The sequence below is a fragment of the Dendrobates tinctorius genome, unplaced genomic scaffold, assembly GCF_039654945.1.
Source record: "Dendrobates tinctorius isolate UK_male_01 unplaced genomic scaffold, ASM3965494v1 ptg000060l, whole genome shotgun sequence".
NCBI classification, from domain to species: Eukaryota; Metazoa; Chordata; class Amphibia; order Anura; family Dendrobatidae; genus Dendrobates; species Dendrobates tinctorius.
Genome location: NW_027361728.1, coordinates 16,456,270 through 16,477,947, shown reverse-complemented (window position 1 = coordinate 16,477,947; position 21,678 = coordinate 16,456,270). Strand labels below are relative to the sequence as shown.

At 45.2% G+C, this 21,678-nt stretch overlaps 1 protein-coding gene across 4 annotated transcripts in view; it reads right to left on the bottom strand.

Moving 5' to 3' along the window:
• Nucleotides 1-21,459, bottom strand: part of MCF2L2 (MCF.2 cell line derived transforming sequence-like 2) — a 474,009-nt gene extending 452,550 nt beyond the window's left edge. For 3 of the 4 annotated variants that reach the window (XM_073578748.1, XM_073578751.1, XM_073578750.1), the window contains exon 1: nucleotides 21,001-21,459. In XM_073578748.1, the coding sequence (XP_073434849.1) occupies nucleotides 21,001-21,079 (79 nt within the window). In that variant the 5' untranslated portion in view covers nucleotides 21,080-21,459. The remainder of the gene's footprint in view (nucleotides 1-21,000) is intronic. The other variant, XM_073578752.1, reaches the window with a different exon arrangement.
• Between the last annotated feature and the right edge of the window lie 219 nt (nucleotides 21,460-21,678).

The window sequence follows — 21,678 nt, the reverse complement described above, 5'->3', positions numbered from 1 at the left end:
ATTCAAAACAACTCATGTCCTGTCTGTGTGCTATTCAGGACGTTCCGTCTCCGCCTGAGACCGTCCAACACACATGACGCACCGGGTGCTATTCAGGGAGCGGCCCTCCTCCCAGGGTTTCCCAACACACCGGCCTCACCAGGTCCAGGGGCTCAGCGGGTGCTATTCAGGACATCCGTCTCCGCCTGAGACTGCTCAACACTCACACCTCACCAGGTCCAAGGTCAAACCACGTGCTCCAGGGAGACGATTCTTCTCCTAGAACCTCCCAACACTGACCCTCCAGGACCTTGCTCATTGAACCCTCCAGGTACACCGTCTTATTCACTGACCCAGGTCAGTACCACACGAACACCAGTCCGTTGCCTGTGTCGGCCACACAGGTCCTCGGGTACCTCTTATCCGCAGAGGCACCCTAGCACAATTCACAGTCTCTTTCTCACTGACCCCGGTCAGTATTACTCACGATTTTCCACGGCCGTCTGCTCTCCTGGCTCAGAGCCGCCAGTATGGCAACATGTGCTTCTTGGAACCGCTTCCCGCAGTCTGTCACCAATTGTAGGGATTCAACTCGCTCAGGAGCCACAGGAATCAATCAGGAGGCACGTTCCTTTTAAAAGTTCTCAGGGTTTATTGCTCCATAACCCATAAACCAGAACATAACATAAGGAATAGCCTTTAGATCAGTCAAAAGAGAGCATAAGTGTCCATGATTTCAGGCTCAGTCCTGGAGCCTCAGCAAAACACAGGAGGCTTATCCCTCCTCACATACAGCCAATATACATAGGCCTCCCCTGGTCAGCAGCCTCAGCACGTGGTCTTCAGGAACGTAGCACACCTTCCTCCACATAGGCCTGCCGGGACCTTCCACATGGCTCAATCAGATCCATGCGCTCTCTCTCATGTGACCGGACCTCAGGTACCTTATATGGTCCATAACCACACCCACGGGTGATCACTTGGCTATGGCCTCACTAAAGGTCCTATTACACACACAGCCACACACAGGCTTCCCTGACACATTGTAACGGAAAAGTCAGCAGTACCTCTGCTGATCAATACACATATTCAAGCTTCCATCACAAGGCCACCTATGGTCTTGGGATACATAACGGTCATTGCGCATCCTATAACCATTACCACAATGGATATGCCTGTAGGCCCGTCCTGGGACACCCACACAGCGCCCCCTAGCGGACATAGTGGTCACTACACCACAACACACACACACACACACACACACGATGGATCTCACTGAGTATATGTTCACAGAACAGACTTTTTGCTTTGTTTTATTGTTTTTTTTTCAATTTATGGAAAACTGGCCTTCATTCATCTGCACCCATCGTTAGATCTCCCTACTTTGTTTCTGTGCAGCTTTTTTATGCATTTTGATTGAGTTTTTGCAACTTATTTTTTTTTTTTTTTTTTATTTCACAGCCAGCGTTTCAGGCTCTGCGGGTCCGCCGCAGATATAGCTGCGTTGTACAGTACCATTGTTTTCAATGGTAATCTGAAAAACGCTGTGCACATGCTGCAGATTTTTCCGCGCGGATTTGCTACGGGTTCAAATCCGCTGCATGTCAATTCTTTGTGCGGATCTGCTGCGGTTTCACACCTTCTCCGTTGTAGAGGTGTAAAACCGCAGGGCTAAACCGCAGGCTAATCCGCAGGTAAAAAGCAGGTCTTTTGACCTGAGAATTTACCTGCAGATTTTTCCAAATCCGCAGCACCTAAAACTACATGTGCACATAGCCTAAAGGGGTTTTCCAATGAAAACAAGTTGCAGATAGGTGTTAGCTTGTGGGGATCTGACCATTGAAACACACGCTGATTGGCAGAACATAGCACTTTTTTCCTCATTACAAAATGAGAGGCAGATCAGATGCCCAATCTTCATGTGACGAGTGTCAGCTTACGCTGAGTCGTTCTTCTTAGAAAGAGTGGACCCTCTGGACCGTGGCACCCACCCACCTAGGGCGAGCTGACCTAGTGAGAACCCACCCCCTGTACAGGGAGTGTCAGGGGCAAGACCAAGGGGGTGAGCCACCACGGCAGCTGGACCAGACGGCCGGCTCAAGGAGACACTATTGAGTGTCTATCAACAAGACGGACTGGATACCAAACATAAAGTGAAGTCACACAGTTTCTTCCTCAAACGTGGATTCACACTTTATTCAGGTGCAAGGCATAACAGGGAATCAGGTGCAGGGCACAAACAGTGAAACACGGCAGGATACGTGCAAGTGCACGCCAAATGTTCCAGGCATAACACGTGCATGAAAACATACCAGGGTCCAGGACAGGATACGTGATAGGGATCACACAAGAGTTCCTAGAAGGAATGCATGCTAGGACACGCCAGGATCCAAGACGGGGTGCGATGGCATCGGACTCCGGACTACTGGCAACGACCGACAGGGTCCAGGCATCAGGCTGCGGACATCAGCTCTGGACATCAGGCCGCAGTCATCTGGTTCCGGACCTCTGGCAACGGTCGGCAGGTTACGGGAATCCGGCAGGCAAACCAGGTTTCAGGCAAGGAGGCAAGACAGATCTCCAGGCTTGGTGCATGTTAGGGAACACGCCGCGGTCCAAGGCTAGGTGCGAGACAAAGGTGCGTGTGTAGGGGACACGCCAAGGCACAAGACAGGGTGCGTGTAGAGACACGCCAAGGCACGAGACAGAGTGCGTGTGCAGAGACACGCCAAGGCACGAGATAGAGTCCTGAGCGTGCAAAGGGGCACACCAGGGTCCAGGCGAGACAGAGGCCTGCGCGTGCAGAGAGGCACGCCAGGGACAGCGTTCAAGGACCAGGTTAGGACCTGTGCGTGCAAGAGGGCACGACAGGGTACATGGCCAAACCTGCGCGTACTATAATAGAAGCACGGGGAGGTATGCCATGAGCAGGCAAGAGCCTGCGCGTGCTTTAGAGAGCACGCAGAGCACAGTGCGGAAACAGCGTAAGGTGCAAGAGAGCACAGAGAGCACGGCTGGGGCACTGGCTAGCTGATCGGGCTGCGGCACTGACAGACGGGCAAGACTCCAGCGAACCCGGCTGAGGCATGGCAGGCGACACAGCTGTCACTGACCGACGAGCACGGCTGAGGCACAAGCAGGCGGGCACGGCTAGGGCGGGCACGGCTGAGGCACAGACAGGAGGCTAGGAAGGCCAGGAGCATGCAAGAGCATACGAAGAAAGAGCAAGGGAAGACAAGACGAGAAACAAGGCAGAGCTTATGCAGAGTAAAGAACCAGGAACGGAAGCATAGGCAGAAACACGGAATCAGATCAGAGCAAGAACAGAGCTAGCAGCGGAGCGTAGGCCGAAGCCCAGAGCCGGGCCAAGGGAGAACCTTGGGACTAGCCTAGAAACGTGCAAGAGAGCATAATAGGAAAGAGTCTAGCAGCGGAGCGTAGGCCGAAGCCCAGAGCCGGGCCAAGGGAGAGCCTTGGGACTAGACACGGAAAAGAGCACAAGAGGAAAGAGAGAAGGAATGGTGCGTGTGCCAGGGAGCACTACAGAGCACCATAGGAGAGAGAGAGAGGCAGAGCAAGCAAAGGCAGAGACCATAGGGAGGAACAAGGCAGAGCATAGCAAAGGCAAGGCAGAGAATAACAGAAGGACTACAAGTCCAAGCAGGACAAGGACGAACATGGCACAACGGACAAACATAAGACAAGGCACGGGACAAGAGATGGAGTACGAGCACGGAGCGTGTGCAGAGATGCACGACAGGGCAGAGTGCAAGGGCACAGAATAGAGGGAGCGCCCCACAGACCAAGCAGCCATGCAGGGACACTACACAATACTCAGGCCCTTAGCAAAGGAAGGGGCGGCCTGATATAGGGCATAGCACCTCCTTTTCCAGGTCAGGACCAGGGGAGCACTTCCGGGTTCAGATCCACAGGATAACAGAGCACAGTCACATGATCAGAGTTCCAGACACGACGAGACGACTGCAGATCCAGTGCTGAAACCTAGACAGGTCACATGATCATAGTTCCAGACATGACGAGATGATTACCGAACCAGACAGTGCAGGATCTTTAGGAAACGTCACATGATAAGCGTTCCAGACATGACGAGATGATTGCAGAACCAGACAGTGCAGGATCCAGGCAGGGACACATGATCAGGGACTCCTAGACATGATGAGAAGATCACAGAAGGCAGAGCAGAAACGCAGGCATCCTGCAGCTCAGACATGAGGTGAGTGTGCACACTGCTCTAGTGAACATGCAGGACAGCAGACAAGATATGCACATCGCTCCAGGAGTTCTTGAGACAAAACAGACATGGCAGACATGACAAACATGGCGGACATGACACTTCATTTATTCTCTATGAGGCTGCCGAAAAAAGCCGAAAAATTACGTGGCAGCCCTATAGGAGGATGGAGTATAGGTTGCAGGACTGCTCCATTCCATATCGTGATCCAAATTTTTATGCAAATGTTATTTTTCTCTGCTTTTCATAAATGATCGATGCAAATAAGTCAGCATAATGTACAAATCATCAAGCATTAGAGTATAAATCACATTTTATTGGACAAACCTCACTATAATATTATTTTTTTTTTAACTGAAAAAAAAATCAAATTGCACTGTTCCAAATTATTATGCAGAAAAGTTTCAAAACACTTTATAGGCTGTAATGAACTGAAAATGGTCATTTGTTTAATTTGCAGATATAAAGTAGTCACATATACTGAAATTAAAAGTGTTTCCAATCAAAGACATCTTAACAGGCCAAGTTAAGAAGACAGGACCCCTTCTTTGATATCACCTTCACAGTTCTGCATCAATTGAACTTGTGAATTTTTGGATAGTTCCTGCTTGAATTTCTTTGCAGGATGTCATGATAGCCTCCCAGAGCTGCTGTTTTGATGTGAATTGATTCCTACCCTCATAGATTTTTTGCTTGAGGATACTTCAAAGGTTCTCAATAGGGTTGAGGTGAGGATGGTGACCACACAATGAATTTGTCTTCTTTTATGCCCATAGCAGCCAATGACTCAAAGGTATTCTTTGCAGCTTGAGAAACATCATAATTCGGCTTGACCTTTTATCAATACCTGAGTTACACCCCCCCTCCCCCCTGTGATAACCTCATGTGGGTCGGGTTATGGGATGTCTTCAGCCCTTCGTAATTTTATGAAAATCCCAACTTATGAGATAATTTCTCTCCAGATGCACTCAAAAGTTCGAGATCGCCACCATATTTTCCATCGGGATTTTACCTTTTCCCAGATCAAACATGACATGGCTGTTGTGGGTTATCTGGCCACTATGGATTTATGATTTATAGACAGGGGTTACAGTTATGAGAACACATGGATATTCTTCCTCAGCTCGCCAAGACACTGAAAATGTATGCCCCGTCCCAACTGAATTTATACAAACCCCAGTATTCATTCTTTTCTATCAGTGCTTCAGCCTCTAGAAAAGACATCTGGATGAAAGGAATATGCACCTATGAAGAACAATGACTATTTCTAAGGTGTTCTGCTTTAATCCTCTCCAAAATTTAAAAGCCTTTTCCTGTCTTAACTAGGTGTCCAATCTGTATTTCTTTGTCCAGGGTCTATTGTCATAAAAATGAGCTTTTGCATACATTTCAATTAGAATTGTCACATCTTTGTCTCCAATCTATACATTGCAGTCTTAAGCCTCCGTCATACACAGGGAGATCACTAGCGAGATCGCTGCTGAGTCACAAGTTTTGTGACACAACAGCGATCTCACCAGCGATATCGCTGTGTGTGAGACACCTATCAGCGACTAGCCCCCTCCGCCGGGTATCACTGATCGTGCTCGAAAGCCCTGGACATTTTTTTGATCGTTGGTCTCCCGCTGGCCAGCAAGCATCGCTGCGTGTGGCGGGCGGGAGACCAGTGATCAGCGAGCTGGAGCTGGTATCCAAGGTAAACTGCGGGTTACTTAGCATGCGCGTCACTTAGTTACCTGCTGTATACCATAGATACCAGCGTGCTGGCGCTCGGAGCTGGTATCCAAGGTAAACAGCGGGTTTCTAAGCGCCGCGCGGTGCTTAGAAACCCGCTGTTTACCTTGGTTACCAGCTCCCTGCATCAGTGCGCTGGTAACTAAGGTACACATCAGGTTTCTAAGTGACGCACGTCCCTTAGATACCCGATGTGCACCTTAGTTACCAGCTGATCGCTGGTCTCCCGCCTGTCACACGCAGCGATGCGTGAGGGCCAGCGGGAGACCAGCGATCAAAGAAATGTCCAGGGCTTTCCAAGAGCGATCAGCGATACCGGGAGGGGGGGCGGTCGCTGATCGCTGTCACACACAACGATCTCGCTGGTGAGATCGCTGTTGCGTCACAAAACTTGCGACTCAGCAGCGATCTCGCTAGCGAGATCGCTATGTGTGATGGGGCCCTTACACAGTATGTTAAATATTATATCAGCTTGCAAGACTATATTCTTGACCCACCAGACATAAACACTTAAATCCACAAGCCAATATACAGATAAAAAAACAACTCCCCTTGGCCTGCAAAAACACAGTCGTCTGGGTAATTAAGATATACTCTGGGTTCTTCACAGGGTTATTTAGTTTGGAAAAACAAAGGCTAAGGGATGATCTTATTATAATGCATAAATACATGAGGGGACAGTACAAAGACCTTTCTAATGATCTTTTTACTCTTAGACCTGAAATGGGGACAAGAGGGCATCCTCTACGTCTGGAGGAAAGAAGGTTTAATCATAATCACAGATGCGGATTCTTTACTGTAAGAGCAGTGAGACTATGGAACTCTCTGCCGTATGATGTTGTAATGAGTGATTCCCTACTAAAATTTAAGAAGGGACTGGATGCCTTTCTTGAATACAGGGTATATATACTAATTTCCTTGATAGGGCGTTGATCTAGGGAACTAGTCTGATTGCCTTATGTGGAGTCGGGAAGGATTATGTTTTCCCCAATGTGGAGCTTAGTGTTTGCCACATGGGTTTTTTCTTGCCTTCCTCTGGATCAAAATGTTAGGCTATGGGTTGAACTAGATGGACTTAAAGTCTTCCGTCAACCTTAAAAACTATGTTACTGTGTTATGGGGGGCTGCATTATACTATGGAGTCTGCCTATGGGGGCTGCATTATAATATAGAGTCTGCCTATGGGGGGGCTGCATTATACAATATAGACATATATAGAGAGAGAGGGACAGGGAATAGGACAGTCACTCACCATGTATCAATTCTTCAGATGAAGATAGAGTCCACACAGAAAGTCGCCCCGCCTCTGGGCGTGCAGAAGCAAACAATGTGAAAAAGTTCTCCAGCGTGGTCAGGAAATTTCACATTTATTGTAGAAACATTAAAAGGACATGTAGTAGATACAATTGGAAGCCCAGGATAGCTAGCGACCGTCACGTTTCTACTGTGAGATCTTAATCATGATTTGTCTTTTACCCCTATACAGGGACTTGGATATCTGTTGGACACCAGTCAGGTGTAGTCAATTACTACCAAGGGAGGAAACAAATCCCTCCCAATCCCTGTAGTATGATAGGCAGGTCACAGAATCATAGAATCATAGAATCGCAGAGTTGGAAGGGACCTCCTGGGCCATCTGGTCCAACCCCCTGCTCAAAGCAGGATTCACTAAATCATCCCAGTCAGATGTCTGTCCAGCCTCTGTTTGAAGACTTCCATTGAAGGAGAACTCACCACTTCTCGTGGCAGCCTGTTCCACTCATTGATCACTCTAACTGTCAAAAAAATTTTTCTAATATCTAATCTGTGTCTCCTCCCATTCAGTTTCATCCCATTGCTTCTAGTCTTTCCTTGTGCAAATGAGAATAAAGTTGATCCTTCTACAATGTGACAGCCCTTTAGATATTTGTAGACAGCTATTAAGTCTCCTCTCAGTCTTCTCTTTTGCAAGCTAAACATTCCCAAATCCTGCAACCTTTCCTCATAAGACAGGGTTTGCAGACCGGTCACCATTCTGGTCGCTCTTTTCTGAACTTCAGTTTGTTGATGTCTTTTTTAAAATGTGGTGCCCAAAACTGGACACAATATTCCAGATGAGGTCTGACCAAAGAGGAGTAGAGGGAAATAATGACTTCACGTGATCTAGACTGTATGCTTCTAATAATACATCCTAGAATTGCATTTGCCTTTTTTGCTGCTGCATCACACTGTTGACTCATATTCAGTCTGTGATCTATTAGTATACCCAAGTCTTTTTCACATGTGCTGTCACTTAGCCCTATTCCTCCCATTCTATATATGCTTTTTTCATTTTTATTGCCCAGATGTAGTACTTTGCATTTCTCCCTGTTAAAAACCATTCTGTTAGTTGCTGCCCACTTCTCCAGTTTATTTAAATCTTTTTGAATCCTCTCTCTCTCTTCTCTAGTATTAGCTATCCCTCCTAGCTTTGTGTCATCAGCAAATTTAATCAGTTTACCCTCAATTACTTCATCTAAATCGTTGATAAAGATGTTGAACAATACAGGGCCCAGGACAGAGCCCTGTGGTACCCCACTTGAGACATTCTTCCAACTGGATGTGCAGCCATTTACGACCACTCTTTGGGTCCGATCACTAAGCCAGTTTTGAATCCACCTAACAGTTGCCTTGTCCATTCCATACTTAGTCATTTTTTCAATAAGGATTGTATGAGAGACTTTGTAAAATGCTTTGCTGAAGTCAAGATATACTATATCTACAGCATTTCCTTGATCCACCCAATCAGTGATACCGTCATAGAAGGAAATTAAGTTAGTCTGACATGACTTATTAGTTACAAACCCATGCTGACTCTGTTTAATCACTTCATTCTTATCCAGGTATTGACATACATGTTGTTTAATAATTTGTTCAAAGATCTTTCCTGGTATAGAAGTCAGACTCACCGGCCTATAGTTGCCTGGGTCCACCTTCTTCCCCTTTTTGAAGATAGGAACAACATTTGCTCTTCTCCAGTCTTCTGGCACTTCTCCTGTTCTCCAAGAATTTTCAAAGATTATGGAGAGGGGTTCAAAAATTTCTTCTGCTATCTCCTTCAGTACTCTGGGGTGTAATTCATCTGGACCTGGAGACTTGAATTCATTTAGGTTAGCTAAGTGTTTCCTCACTATCTTTCTGTTTATAGATATCCTGGATTCTTCTATTCCCTTAATAGGACAGTGAATAACAGTTGATATTACATTTCCTTTCTGAGAGAAAACAGATGCAAAATAGGAATTTAAAAGTTCAGCCTTCTCAACATCCAGTCTTACCATTTCATCATTTTCATCCTGTAAAAATCCTATAGCATCTTTGACTTTTCTTTTACTTTTGACATATCCCCAAAATCCTTTATTATTGCTTTTGACATCTCTTGCAAGCCTCAATTCATTTTCAGCTTTAGATAATCTGATTTGTGCCCTGCAGGTTCTGCAGACAGCATTATATTCTTCTTTAGATATGCCTCCCTCTTTCCATTTTATAAACATTTTTTTCTTCCTTTTTAGCATGTGCTTAAGTTCTGTGTTCATCCATCCTGGTTTCCTTAAATGCTTCCTATTCTTCCCTCTTTTCGGAATTGTTAACAACTGTGCTTTGAGAATTTCATTTTTCAAGATTTCCCATCCCTCCTGGACATTTTTGTCTTTTAGGATATCCAGCCATTGGATCCCTCCAATTCTCTTTCTGAATCCCTTAAAATCTGCCTTTCTGAAATCTAACCTTGACGTCTGAGTCTTCACAGGTCTTCCGCCTCTAGTTATCCAAAATTCTAAAATAGCATGGTCGCTACCTCCTAGGGTCCCAGCCACTTTTACCTCCTCAACCATTTCCTCCCTGTTTATAAGGATTAGATACAAGGTAGCAGTTCCCCTTGTTTTCTCCCTTACCTTTTGGAAGATAAAGTTGTCAGCAAGAGAGGATAAGAATTTCCTTGACCTGTTAGTTTTGCCTGAGAGAGATTCCCAACAAATGTCTGGATAGTTGAAATCTCCCATGACAACTATGTCATATTTTTTGGAGAACTTGGCCATTTGATGCATAAAGAGTTCATCCATATCTTCAGCTTGCACAGGCGGCCTGTAGTAAATGCCTGCAATGGTGTCCTTTCCATTGTTCTGTCCTTGTATTCTTACCCAAACAGTTTCCACAGAACTCCCAGTCTCTGAAGCTTCAATCTCTGTGCAGATATACTTGTTTCTAACATACAATGCGACACCCCCTCCTCGTTTATCAAGTCTGTTTCTTGCAAATAATTTGTATCCTTCTAGTCTTGTATTTCAATCATGTGTATTGTCCCACCAAGTTTCAGTGATTCCAATGACATCATATTTCTTTTCCTGTGTTAGTAGTTCCAATTCTCCTTGTTTGTTGCCCATGCTCTGTGCATTAGTATAGAAACATTTTAGTTTGTGATTGGTTTCTCTTTCTCCAATATTTTTATTAATTAGATTCTTTCGTCTTTGTTCTTCCTTTCCACTTCTAATAGCAGAGTTCTCAATAGCATTTGTATGGCTTTTTCTGGTCTTTTGCTTCCCTTCCCATGTTGTTCTAGTTTAAAGCTCTCCTTACAAGTGTAGCGAGGCGACTTCCAAATACATGCTTTCCAGTCTTCGTAAGGTGCACCCCATCTCTAGCAAGTAGTCCATCGTATAAGTAGTTCACTCCGTGATCCAGAAATCCAAATCGTTGCTGACGGCACCATCGACGTAGCCAGTTGTTCACCTGCAGAATCTTATTCCACCTCCTTGTTCCACGGCCATCCACTGGGAGGATGGAAGAGAAGACCACCTGCGCTCCCAGTTCTTTCACTTTCTTGCCTAAGTCTTCAAAGTCTCTGCAGATGGTTTCCAGGTCGTTTCTTGCGGTGTCATTTGTCCCCACATGTAGAAGCAGGAATGGGTAGTCATCTGTAGGTCTGAAGAGTCCTGATATCCTGTCAGACACATCTTTAATTTTTGCACCTGGAAGACAGCACATTTCTCTTGAAGTTATATTCGGTCTGCAGATAGCGGCCTCTGTTCCTCTCAACAGAATGATAGAGGTGGAATGGACCTTCTGGGGTCATCTGGTCCAACTCCCTGCTCAATGCAGGATTCACTAAATCATCCCAGTCAGATGTCTGTCCAGCCTCTGTTTGAAGACTTCCATTGAAGTAGAACTCACCACCTCTCATGGCAGCATGTTCCACTCATTGATCACTCTAACTGTCAAAAAGTTTTTTCTAATATCTAATCTGTGTCTGCTCCCATTCAGTTTCATCCCATTGCTTCTAGTCTAGTTTATACATAGAAACATACATCCTGGAAAGCATATAAAGAATGGTAAAAACCATCCTATCACAATATAAAATATTAAAGAACATTAGAAAATGCAAATGAAACAACAAAAAAGTGAAAGAACAAATCAGTAAAATCATGCAATACTTCAGCACTAATTGTATTGCAATATAAGATCCTGTCGTATGTTAAGTCCATTCGGGGTTCTTGTCTGCAACTTAAAGATCCAATATGTTTCTCTATTTAAGATTTCTCTCCTCAAATCACCACCTCTAAATGGTTTGAAAACCTTTTCAATCCCTATGACTGTGAGTGTGCTGGTATTTCCACCATGTATAAGATTGCTGTGTTTGGAAACCGCTGAGATTTTTTTGAACAGTGGAACTACTCGCATCTGACAGGTGTCTTCTAATTTGTTTTTTCAATTGACCTGTAGTGCATCCTATGTATTGTACACTGCATTATACAAAGTGTACTATACGGGGGTTGCATTATAGAGGACAATGGGAAGCGCATTATACTATATGAAGGTTTATGAGGTACATTATACTATGGGGAGTGGACTGTACTATATGTAGGACTATGAGGGGTGCCTAATACAATATGGAGGACTATGAGATGCATTATACCATATTGAGGACTATGGAGAGTATATTATACTATATTGAGGACTATGGGGAATGTATTATACTATATGGAGGACTATAGGGAGCGTATTATGCTACATGGAGGACTATGGGTTGTGCATTATACTATATTGATGACAATGGGGAGTGTATTATACTATATTGAGGACTATGGGGAATGTATTATACTATATGGAGAACAATGGGGAGTGTATTATACTATATGAAGGACTATAGGGAGTGTATCTCTCTATATAAAAGTGAATGTATGTATGTGTGTGTATCACCAACCAATCACGAAGCATCTTTCATTTTACCAGAGCTGTTCAAAAGAAGCTGAGCTGTGATTGGTTGCTATGAGCAACAGTTTTCCTTGCAACCAATCACTAAGCATCTCTCATTTCACCAGAGCTAGTTAAAAGTAGCTGAGCTGTGATTGGTTGCTATGAGCAAGTTTTCCCACTTGACAACACCTCAGCATACACTGACATGGTGGGAGAAATCTAGCATCTTCAGGAACATAAGCTCCCAGCCATTGTCTGCCCCCCTGAAAGGAGCAGAGAGCACATAACAGAAATGAATCCCCCCTCCCTGCCCATATCCCCATCACACATCCTCCATCCCGTAGGCACATCTTCCCTCTTAAAGGGATCATTGGTATGGAAGTCAGAGCAAATCAATCCAGGGCTTTGGTTTTGACACCAGGCCTCTCTTAAAGGGATCCCTCCTATGGAAGTTAGGACCGTTCCACTCAGCTCTGCGGTTCTGACCCCAGGGTCTCTTAAAGGGATCATTGGTATGGAAGTTAGGGCTAATCCACTCTGCACTTTGGCACTGACCCCAGGCCTTTCTTAAAGGGAATCTGTCACCCCTTTTTTGAGATCTCATATAATGATATCATTCAATTGTGTGTCACATAAGGATTCTCTTAGCACTTTTGCTTCCCCCTGACCCCGCACCTTTCATGCATAAATACCTTTTTTATATTGGTTCAGATGTATGTAAACTGCCGCTGTCCGGTCCACTGGGCGGGGCTTATTCACCTGCTCCCCCCCTCCCTGTTTTGCACTAGACATTTCTTCTTTCCTGGTATGCATGGTCCCCCTCCCCCCCCTTTGCTGGTATGCATGGCCCCCCCTCCCCCCCTTTGCTGGTATGTATGGTCCCCCTCCCCCTCCTTTGCTGGTATGTATTGTCCCCCTCCCCCTCCTTTGCTGGTATGTATGGTCCCCCTCCCCCTCCTTTGCTGGTATGCATGGTCCCCTCACCCCTTTTCCTGGTATGCGTGGTCACCCTCACCCCGCTTTCCTGGTATGCATGGTCCCCCTCACCCCCCTTTCCTGGTATGCATAGTACCCCCCCCCTTGCTAGTATACATGGTCCCCTCCCCCCCTTTGCTGGTATGCATGGTCCCCTCACCCCCCTTTGCTGGTATGTATGGTCACCCTCACCCCCCTTTCCTGGTATGCGTGGTCCCCCTCACCCCCCTTTCCTGGTATGCATGGTTTCTGTTAAAATAAAAAAATAGTTATATACTCACCTTCTGACAGCCCGCGATCTCCACTCCACACTCCATGCGCCCGGCATCTTCACCGCTGATGATGTCGCGCTCTCGCGAGAGTGAAGTCCTCTCCGGCCCTTCGCGCAAAGAATTACTGTGACCGGAAGGTGCCAGGCGCGTGGAGCGTGGAGTGGAGATCGCGGGCCATCGGAAGGTGAGCATATAACTATTTTTTATTTTAATTCTATTTTTTACATATTTCCACGCGCCCGGCCTCGCGGTCCCACTAATGCTTTGCGACTTAGACCGCTGATGACGTCGCACTCTCGCGAGAGTGACATCATCTCCGGTCTAAGGCGCAATGCATTGCTGGGACCGCAAGGCCGGGTGCGTGGAAAGGAGATCGCGGGCCGTCGGAAGGTGAGTATAACCATTTTTTATTTTAATTCTCTTTTTTACAGATTAAGCCCTGCGCCCGATTGAGCACTGCGCCCGACTGCGCCTGTCGCTGATTGGTCTCGGCCTGGTGGCCGCGACCATTCAGCGGCAGGCGCAGCTTACTGTTACAAACAGCTGCGCCTGTCGCGACGAGGAATTTCGGTTACAGACAGACAGACATGATAAGACAATTGTTATAGTGAATGTGGCTATGCGGAGACGCAGCCGGGAGATGACCAGCACAGCACTCAATGTCCGGATGGTACCCAGGGTCCGGAGGAGAGGAGACTCTCCTCCAGGCCATGGGTACAATAAACCTGTAAAAAAATAGAATAAAATAGAATTAAAATAAAAAATAGTGATATACTCACCTTCCGATGGCCCCCGGACTCTTTCCCTCCTCTCACCAGGCGCCCGGCATCTGGAAGTCCCAGTAATGCTTTGCGCGTAAAACCGCTGATGACGTCGCGCTCTCGCAAGAGTGACGTCATCTCCGGTCATTCGCGTTAAGCATTACTGGGACCGGAAGATGCCGGGAGCGTCGAGAGGAGATTGGGGGGCCGTTGGAAGGTGAGAATAACCTTTTTTTCAATTTTTTTAAATTATTTTTTACATTCTATCTTTTACTATTGATGCTGCATAGGTAGCATCAATAGTAAAAAGCTGATCACAATTATCAAACACTATGCTTGACAAGTGTGACCAACCTGTTAATCACATTCCAAGTGATTCTTCAAATCGCTTGGAATGCGCTTGAATTCCTCACGCAAAAATCGCGTAAAAACGAATGTTTTCCGCAGGAAAACGCATGCGAATTCACATGCGTTTTTCCCGCGGCGGAAGTTGCCTCAGTGTGACACGCAGCAGCGACCAGGCCCCCACTGTGATATCGCTGATCGTGGTGGATCGTCCTGGACCATCTTTTGAACGTCGGTCTCCTGCTGGCCATATTGTAGAATACCCAATGCGTTAGAATCGGGCCACCATCTAGTCCTATATAATATGCCTGGTATAAACACTACACACATATACTATATAATATGCCTGGTATATACACATATCCTATATAATAAGCCTGGTAAATACACTACACATATCCTATATAATACGCCTGGTATACACACTACACACATCCTATATAATAAGCCTGGTACATACACTACACACATACTATATAATAAGCATGGTATATACACTCCACGTATCCGATATAATACGCCTGGTATATACACTACACACATCCTATATAATACGCCTGGTATATCCACTAAACACATACTATATAATAAGCCTGGTATATACATTGCACGTTTCCTATATAATACGCCTGGTATATACACTACTGTACACATATCCTATATAATAAGCCTGGTATATACTGTACACTACACACATACTATATAATACACCTGGTATATACACATATCCTATATAATAAACCTGGTATATATACTACACATATCCTATATAATAAGCCTGGTATATACACTACATACATTCTATATAATAAGCCTGGTATATACACACATCCTATATAATAAACCTGGTATATACAATACACACATCCTATATAATAAGCCTGGTATATACACATATCCTATATAATAAGCCTGGTATATACACATATCCTATATAATAAGCCTGGTATATACACTACATAAATCCTATATAACAAGCCTGGTATATACACTACAGTGACTACACTTATATATAAGCCTGGTGTATACATTATCCTATATAAGCACGGTATATACACTACACATATCCTATATAATAAGCCTCGTATATACAGATGTCCTATATAATAAACTTGGTATATACGCCATACATATCCTATATAATATGCCTGATATATATACTACACATATCCTACATAATACGCTTGGTATATACACTACACATATCCTATATAATATGCCTGGTATACACACTACACATACTACCACTTAAAAAGATGAGAGGCGTCTGTAATTTACATCATAGGTAGACCTCAACTATGGGAGACAAACTGAGAAAAAAAAATCCAGAAAATCACATTGTCTGTTTTTTTTTCATTTTATTTGCATATTATGGTGGAAAATAAGTATTTGGTCAGAAACAAAATTTCATCTCAATACATTGTGATATATCCTTTGTTGGCAATGACAGAGGTCAAACGTTTTCTGTAAGTCTTCACAAGGTTGCCACACACTGTTGTTGGTATGTTGGCCCATTCCTCCATGTAGATCTCCTCTAGAGCAGTGATGTTTTTGGCTTTTCGCTTGGCAACACGGACTTTCAACTCCCTCCAAAGGTTTTCTATAGGGTTGAGATCTGGAGACTGGCTAGGCCACTCCAGGACCTTGAAATGCTTCTTACGAAGCCACTCCTTCATTGCCCTGGCGGTGTGCTTTGGATCATTGTCATGTTGAAAGACCCAGCCACGTTTCATCTTCAATGCCCTTGCTGATGGAAGGAGGTTTGCACTCAAAATCTCACGATACATGGCCCCATTCATTCTTTCATGTACCCGGATCAGTCGTCCTGGCCCCTTTGCAGAGAAACAGCCCCAAAGCATGATGTTTCCACCACCATGCTTTACAGTAGGTATGGTGTTTGATGGATGCAACTCGGTATTCTTTTTCCTCCAAACACGACAAGTTGTGTTTCTACCAAACAGTTCCAGTTTGGTTTCATCAGACCATAGGACATTCTCCCAAAACTCCTCTGGATCATCCAAATGCTCTCTAGCAAACTTCAGACGGGCCCGGACATGTACAGGCTTAGGCTGGTTTCACATTAGCGCTTTTTAAGCGCACGCACGGCCGGGGGTAGCTCCGCCCCCGAGCCGGCTCTCTGCCCGGCGTGCCCGCCCCTTGCTTGTAGCGCCGCCTCCTAGCGCACAGCGGCGCCTGCGATCGGCGCACCCTATCTTTAGCATAGGGTGCGCAGATCGTGCGCAGGCCGTGCGCTAGTTGCGCTTTGACCTGCGCTGCGCACTTTTGACGGTGCGCCGTGCGCGCCAACATCCGAAAAGTTTGATTTTGGCGCGCACGGCGCACCGTCAAAAGTGCGCAGCGCAGGTCAAAGCGCAACTAGCGCACGGCCTGCGCACGATCTGCGCACCCTATGCTAAAGATAGGGTGCGCCGATCGCAGGCGCCGCTGTGCGCTAGGAGGCGGCGCTACAAGCAAGGGGCGGGCACGCCGGGCAGAGAGCCGGCTCGGGGGCGGAGCTACCCCCGGCCGTGCGTGCGCTTAAAAAGCGCTAATGTGAAACCAGCCTTAAGCAGTGGGACACGTCTGGCACTGCAGGATCTGAGTCCATGGTGGCGTAGTGTGTTACTTATGGTAGGCCTTGTTACATTGGTCCCAGCTCTCTGCAGTTCATTCACTAGGTCCCCCCGCGTGGTTCTGGGATTTTTGCTCACCGTTCTTGTGATCATTCTGACCCCACGGGGTGGGATTTTGCGTGGAGCACCAGATCGAGGGAGATTATCAGTGGTCTTGTATGTCTTCCATTTTCTAATTATTGCTCCCACAGTTGATTTCTTCACTCCAAGCTGGTTGGCTATTGCAGATTCAGTCTTCCCAGCCTGGTGCAGGGCTACAATTTTGTTTCTGGTGTCCTTTGACAGCTCTTTGGTCTTCACCATAGTGGAGTTTGGAGTCAGACTGTTTGAGGGTGTGCACAGGTGTCTTTTTATACTGATAAGTTTAAACAGGTGCCATTACTACAGGTAATGAGTGGAGGAAAGAGGAGACTCTTAAAGAAGAAGTTAAAGGTCTGTGAGAGCCAGAAATCTTGATTGCTTGTTTCTGACCAAATACTTATTTTCCACCATAATATGCAAATAAAATGAAAAAAAAACAGACAATGTGATTTTCTGGATTTTTTTTTCTCAGTTTGTCTCCCATAGTTGAGGTCTACCTATGATGTAAATTACAGACGCCTCTCATCTTTTTAAGTGGTGGAACTTGCACTATTGCTGACTGACTAAATACTTTTTTTCCCCACTGTATACTATATAATAAGCCTGATATATACAGATGTCCTATATAATAAACATGGTATATACACTACACATATTCTATATAATATGCCTGATATATACACTACACATATCCTATATAATACGCCTGGTATATACATATACTAGCTGAAGAGCCCGGCGCTGCCCGGGCATAGTAGCTAACTGTGGTTAGTTATAGAAAATTATAATTATCCTCCATCCCATAGTCCCGTGCCCATATACCCATCATACATATCCACGATCCCATAGGCCCGTGCCCATATACCCATCATACATATTCTCCATCTCATAGTCCCGTGCCCATATACCCATCATACATATCCTCCATCCCATAGTCCCGTGCCCATATACCCATCATACATATCCGCCATCTCATAGTCCCGTGCCCATATACCCATCATACATATCCTCCATCCCATAGTCCAGTGCCCATATACCCATCACACATCCTCCATCCCATAGTCCCGTGCCCATATACATATCCACCATCCCATAGTCCCGTGCCCATATACCCGTCATACATATCCTCCATCCCATAGTCCTGTGCCCATATACCCATCACACATCCTCCATCCCATAGTCCCGTGCCCATATACATATCCGCCATCCCATAGTCCCGTTCCCATATACCCATCATACATATCCTCCATCCCATAGTCCCGTGCCCATATACATATCCTCCATCCCATAGTCCCGTGCCCATATACCCGTCATACATATCCTCCATCCCATAGTCCGGTGCCCATATACCCATCACACATCCTCCATCTCATAGTCAACCATTATGACATCATAATGAGCGGCGGCGGGGCTTGCAACCTATGATGACATCAGCGTCGCCATGGCAACCATTGTGACATCATAATGAGGGGCGGGGCTTGGTGCGCACACACTGCTTCCCCAGTATGCAAATAGGGGCATTGTGACATCACAATGAGGGGCGGGGCTTGACGCGCACACACTTTTTCCCCCAGTATGTAGACGGGGGCAAAATTGTTTGGTGAATTGGAACGCGCGGGGTTAAAATTTCGCCTCACAACATAGCTTAGGACGCTCTCGGGGTCCAGATGTGTGACTGTGCCAAATTTTGTGGCTGTAGCTGCGACGGTGCGGATGCCTATCCCGGACATACACACATACACACATACATACACACATACATACATACATACATACACACATACATACACACTTTGAGCTTTATATATTAGATACTACACATATCCAATATAATACGCTTGGTATATACACTACACATATCCTATATAATACGCCTGGTATATGCACTACACATATCCCATATAATAAGTCTGGTATATACACTACACGTGTCCCATATAATACGCCTGGTACATACACTACACATATCCCATATAATAAACCTGGTATATACTCTACACATATCCCATAAAAAGTATGTGTATATACCAGGCTTATTATATAGGATATGTGTAGTGTATATACCAGGCTTATTATATCGGATACGTGTAGTGTATAAACCAGGCTTATTATATGGGATACGTGTAGTGTATATACCAGGCGTATTATATAGGATATGTGTAGTGTATATACCAAGTTTATTATATAGGACATGTGTATATACACATGTCCTATATAATAAACTTGGTATATACACTACACATATCCTATATTGTACGCCCGGTATATACACTACACATATCCTATATAATACGCCTGGTATGTACACATATCCTATATAATAAGCCTGGTATATCCACTGCACACATCCTATGTAATAAGCCTGGTATATACACACATCCTATGTAATAAGCCTGGTATATACACACATCCTATGTAATAAGCCTGGTATATACACACATCCTATGTAATAAGCCTGGTCTATACACACATCCTATGTAATAAGCCTGGTATATACACACATCCTATGTAATAAGCCTGGTATATACACACATCCTATGTAATAAGCCTGGTATATCCACTGCACACATCCTATGTAATAAGCCTGGTCTATACACACACCCTATGTAATAAGCCTGGTCTATACACACATCCTATGTAATAAGCCTGGTCTATACACACATCCTATGTAATAAGCCTGGTCTATACACACATCCTATGTAATAAGCCTGGTCTATACACACATCCTATGTAATAAGCCTGGTCTATACACACATCCTATGTAATAAGCCTGGTATATACACACATCCTATGTAATAAGCCTGGTATATACACACATCCTATGTAATAAGCCTGGTCTATACACACATCCTATGTAATAAGCCTGGTCTATACACACATCCTATGTAATAAGCCTGGTCTATACACACATCCTATGTAATAAGCCTGGTATATCCACTGCACACATCCTATGTAATAAGCCTGGTATATACACACACCCTATGTAATAAGCCTGGTCTATACACACATCCTATGTAATAAACCTGGTCTATACACACATCCTATGTAATAAGCCTGGTCTATACACACATCCTATGTAATAAGCCTGGTCTATACACACATCCTATGTAATAAGCCTGGTCTATACACACATCCTATGTAATAAGCCTGGTATATACACACATCCTATGTAATAAGCCTGGTATATCCACTGCACACATCCTATGTAATAAGCCTGGTATATACACACACCCTATGTAATAAGCCTGGTATATACACACATCCTATGTAATAAGCCTGGTATATACACACATCCTATGTAATAAGCCTGGTATATACACACATCCTATGTAATAAGCCTGGTATATACACACATCCTATGTAATAAGCCTGGTATATACACACATCCTATGTAATAAGCCTGGTATATACACACATCCTATGTAATAAGCCTGGTATATACACACATCCTATGTAATAAGCCTGGTATATCCACTGCACACATCCTATATAATAAGCCTGGTATATCCACTGCACACATCCTATATAATAAGCTTGGTATATACACATGTCCAATGTAATAAGCCTGGTATATCCACTGCACACATCCTATGTAATAAGCCTGGTATATACACACATCCTATGTAATAAGCCTGGTATATACACACATCCTATGTAATAAGCCTGGTATATACACACATCCTATGTAATAAGCCTGGTATATCCACTGCACACATCCTAGACGTCTCCTCTCCCTGTCAGACATGATGTAACCGTCTTACCGACATGGGTGATGACGGTGGCCAGCCTCTGGGTGAGCTCCTGATGTGACATCTCTTCTTGTTTCAGCCAAAAAAGCATTTCCAGTGCAAGATGCTCCGCGCCAGACCGCAGTGTGCCGGTGAGCAGCGTACAAAGCCCGGCAGTGCCACTCCCAGCTCCCCGGGCTGACAGCCACCTGTCACTAGGCAACGCACGCCGGCAGCAGGCAGCACAGGAGCGCAGCACACAATGGGCCGGGCATTACCACTGCTGCTGATGCTGCACTCCCCGGCCGCTGGGTGTGAGGAAGGACATGGCTGCCGGCTCACACCTGCCCGTGGGCTGCAGGGAGGGAGCTGCTAATGGAGGAAAGCCTGAGGTCCTAGCCTGCATGCAGTGACGTCACCCGTCCAGAGAAGGGGCTGCCGGGTCTCCTGGGTGTCACTACATGGCAGCACATGGAATTCCATCAGATAAAACACACAAAAACCTGATCAGCACCTCCTTATAGAATTATGCACATGTGAACAGGTGCAAGCTGCTGTGACTGCATTATATACCAGCAAGGGAAAACAGCAGCCTCTGTAAGGGCTGAACTGCAGACAATGACACTAGGCAGAGGCGTAGCTAGGGTTTTGCTTTAGGGGGGGGCGAAACTTCTGAGTGGGCCCCTAACTAGGTAACTTTGATTACAACTC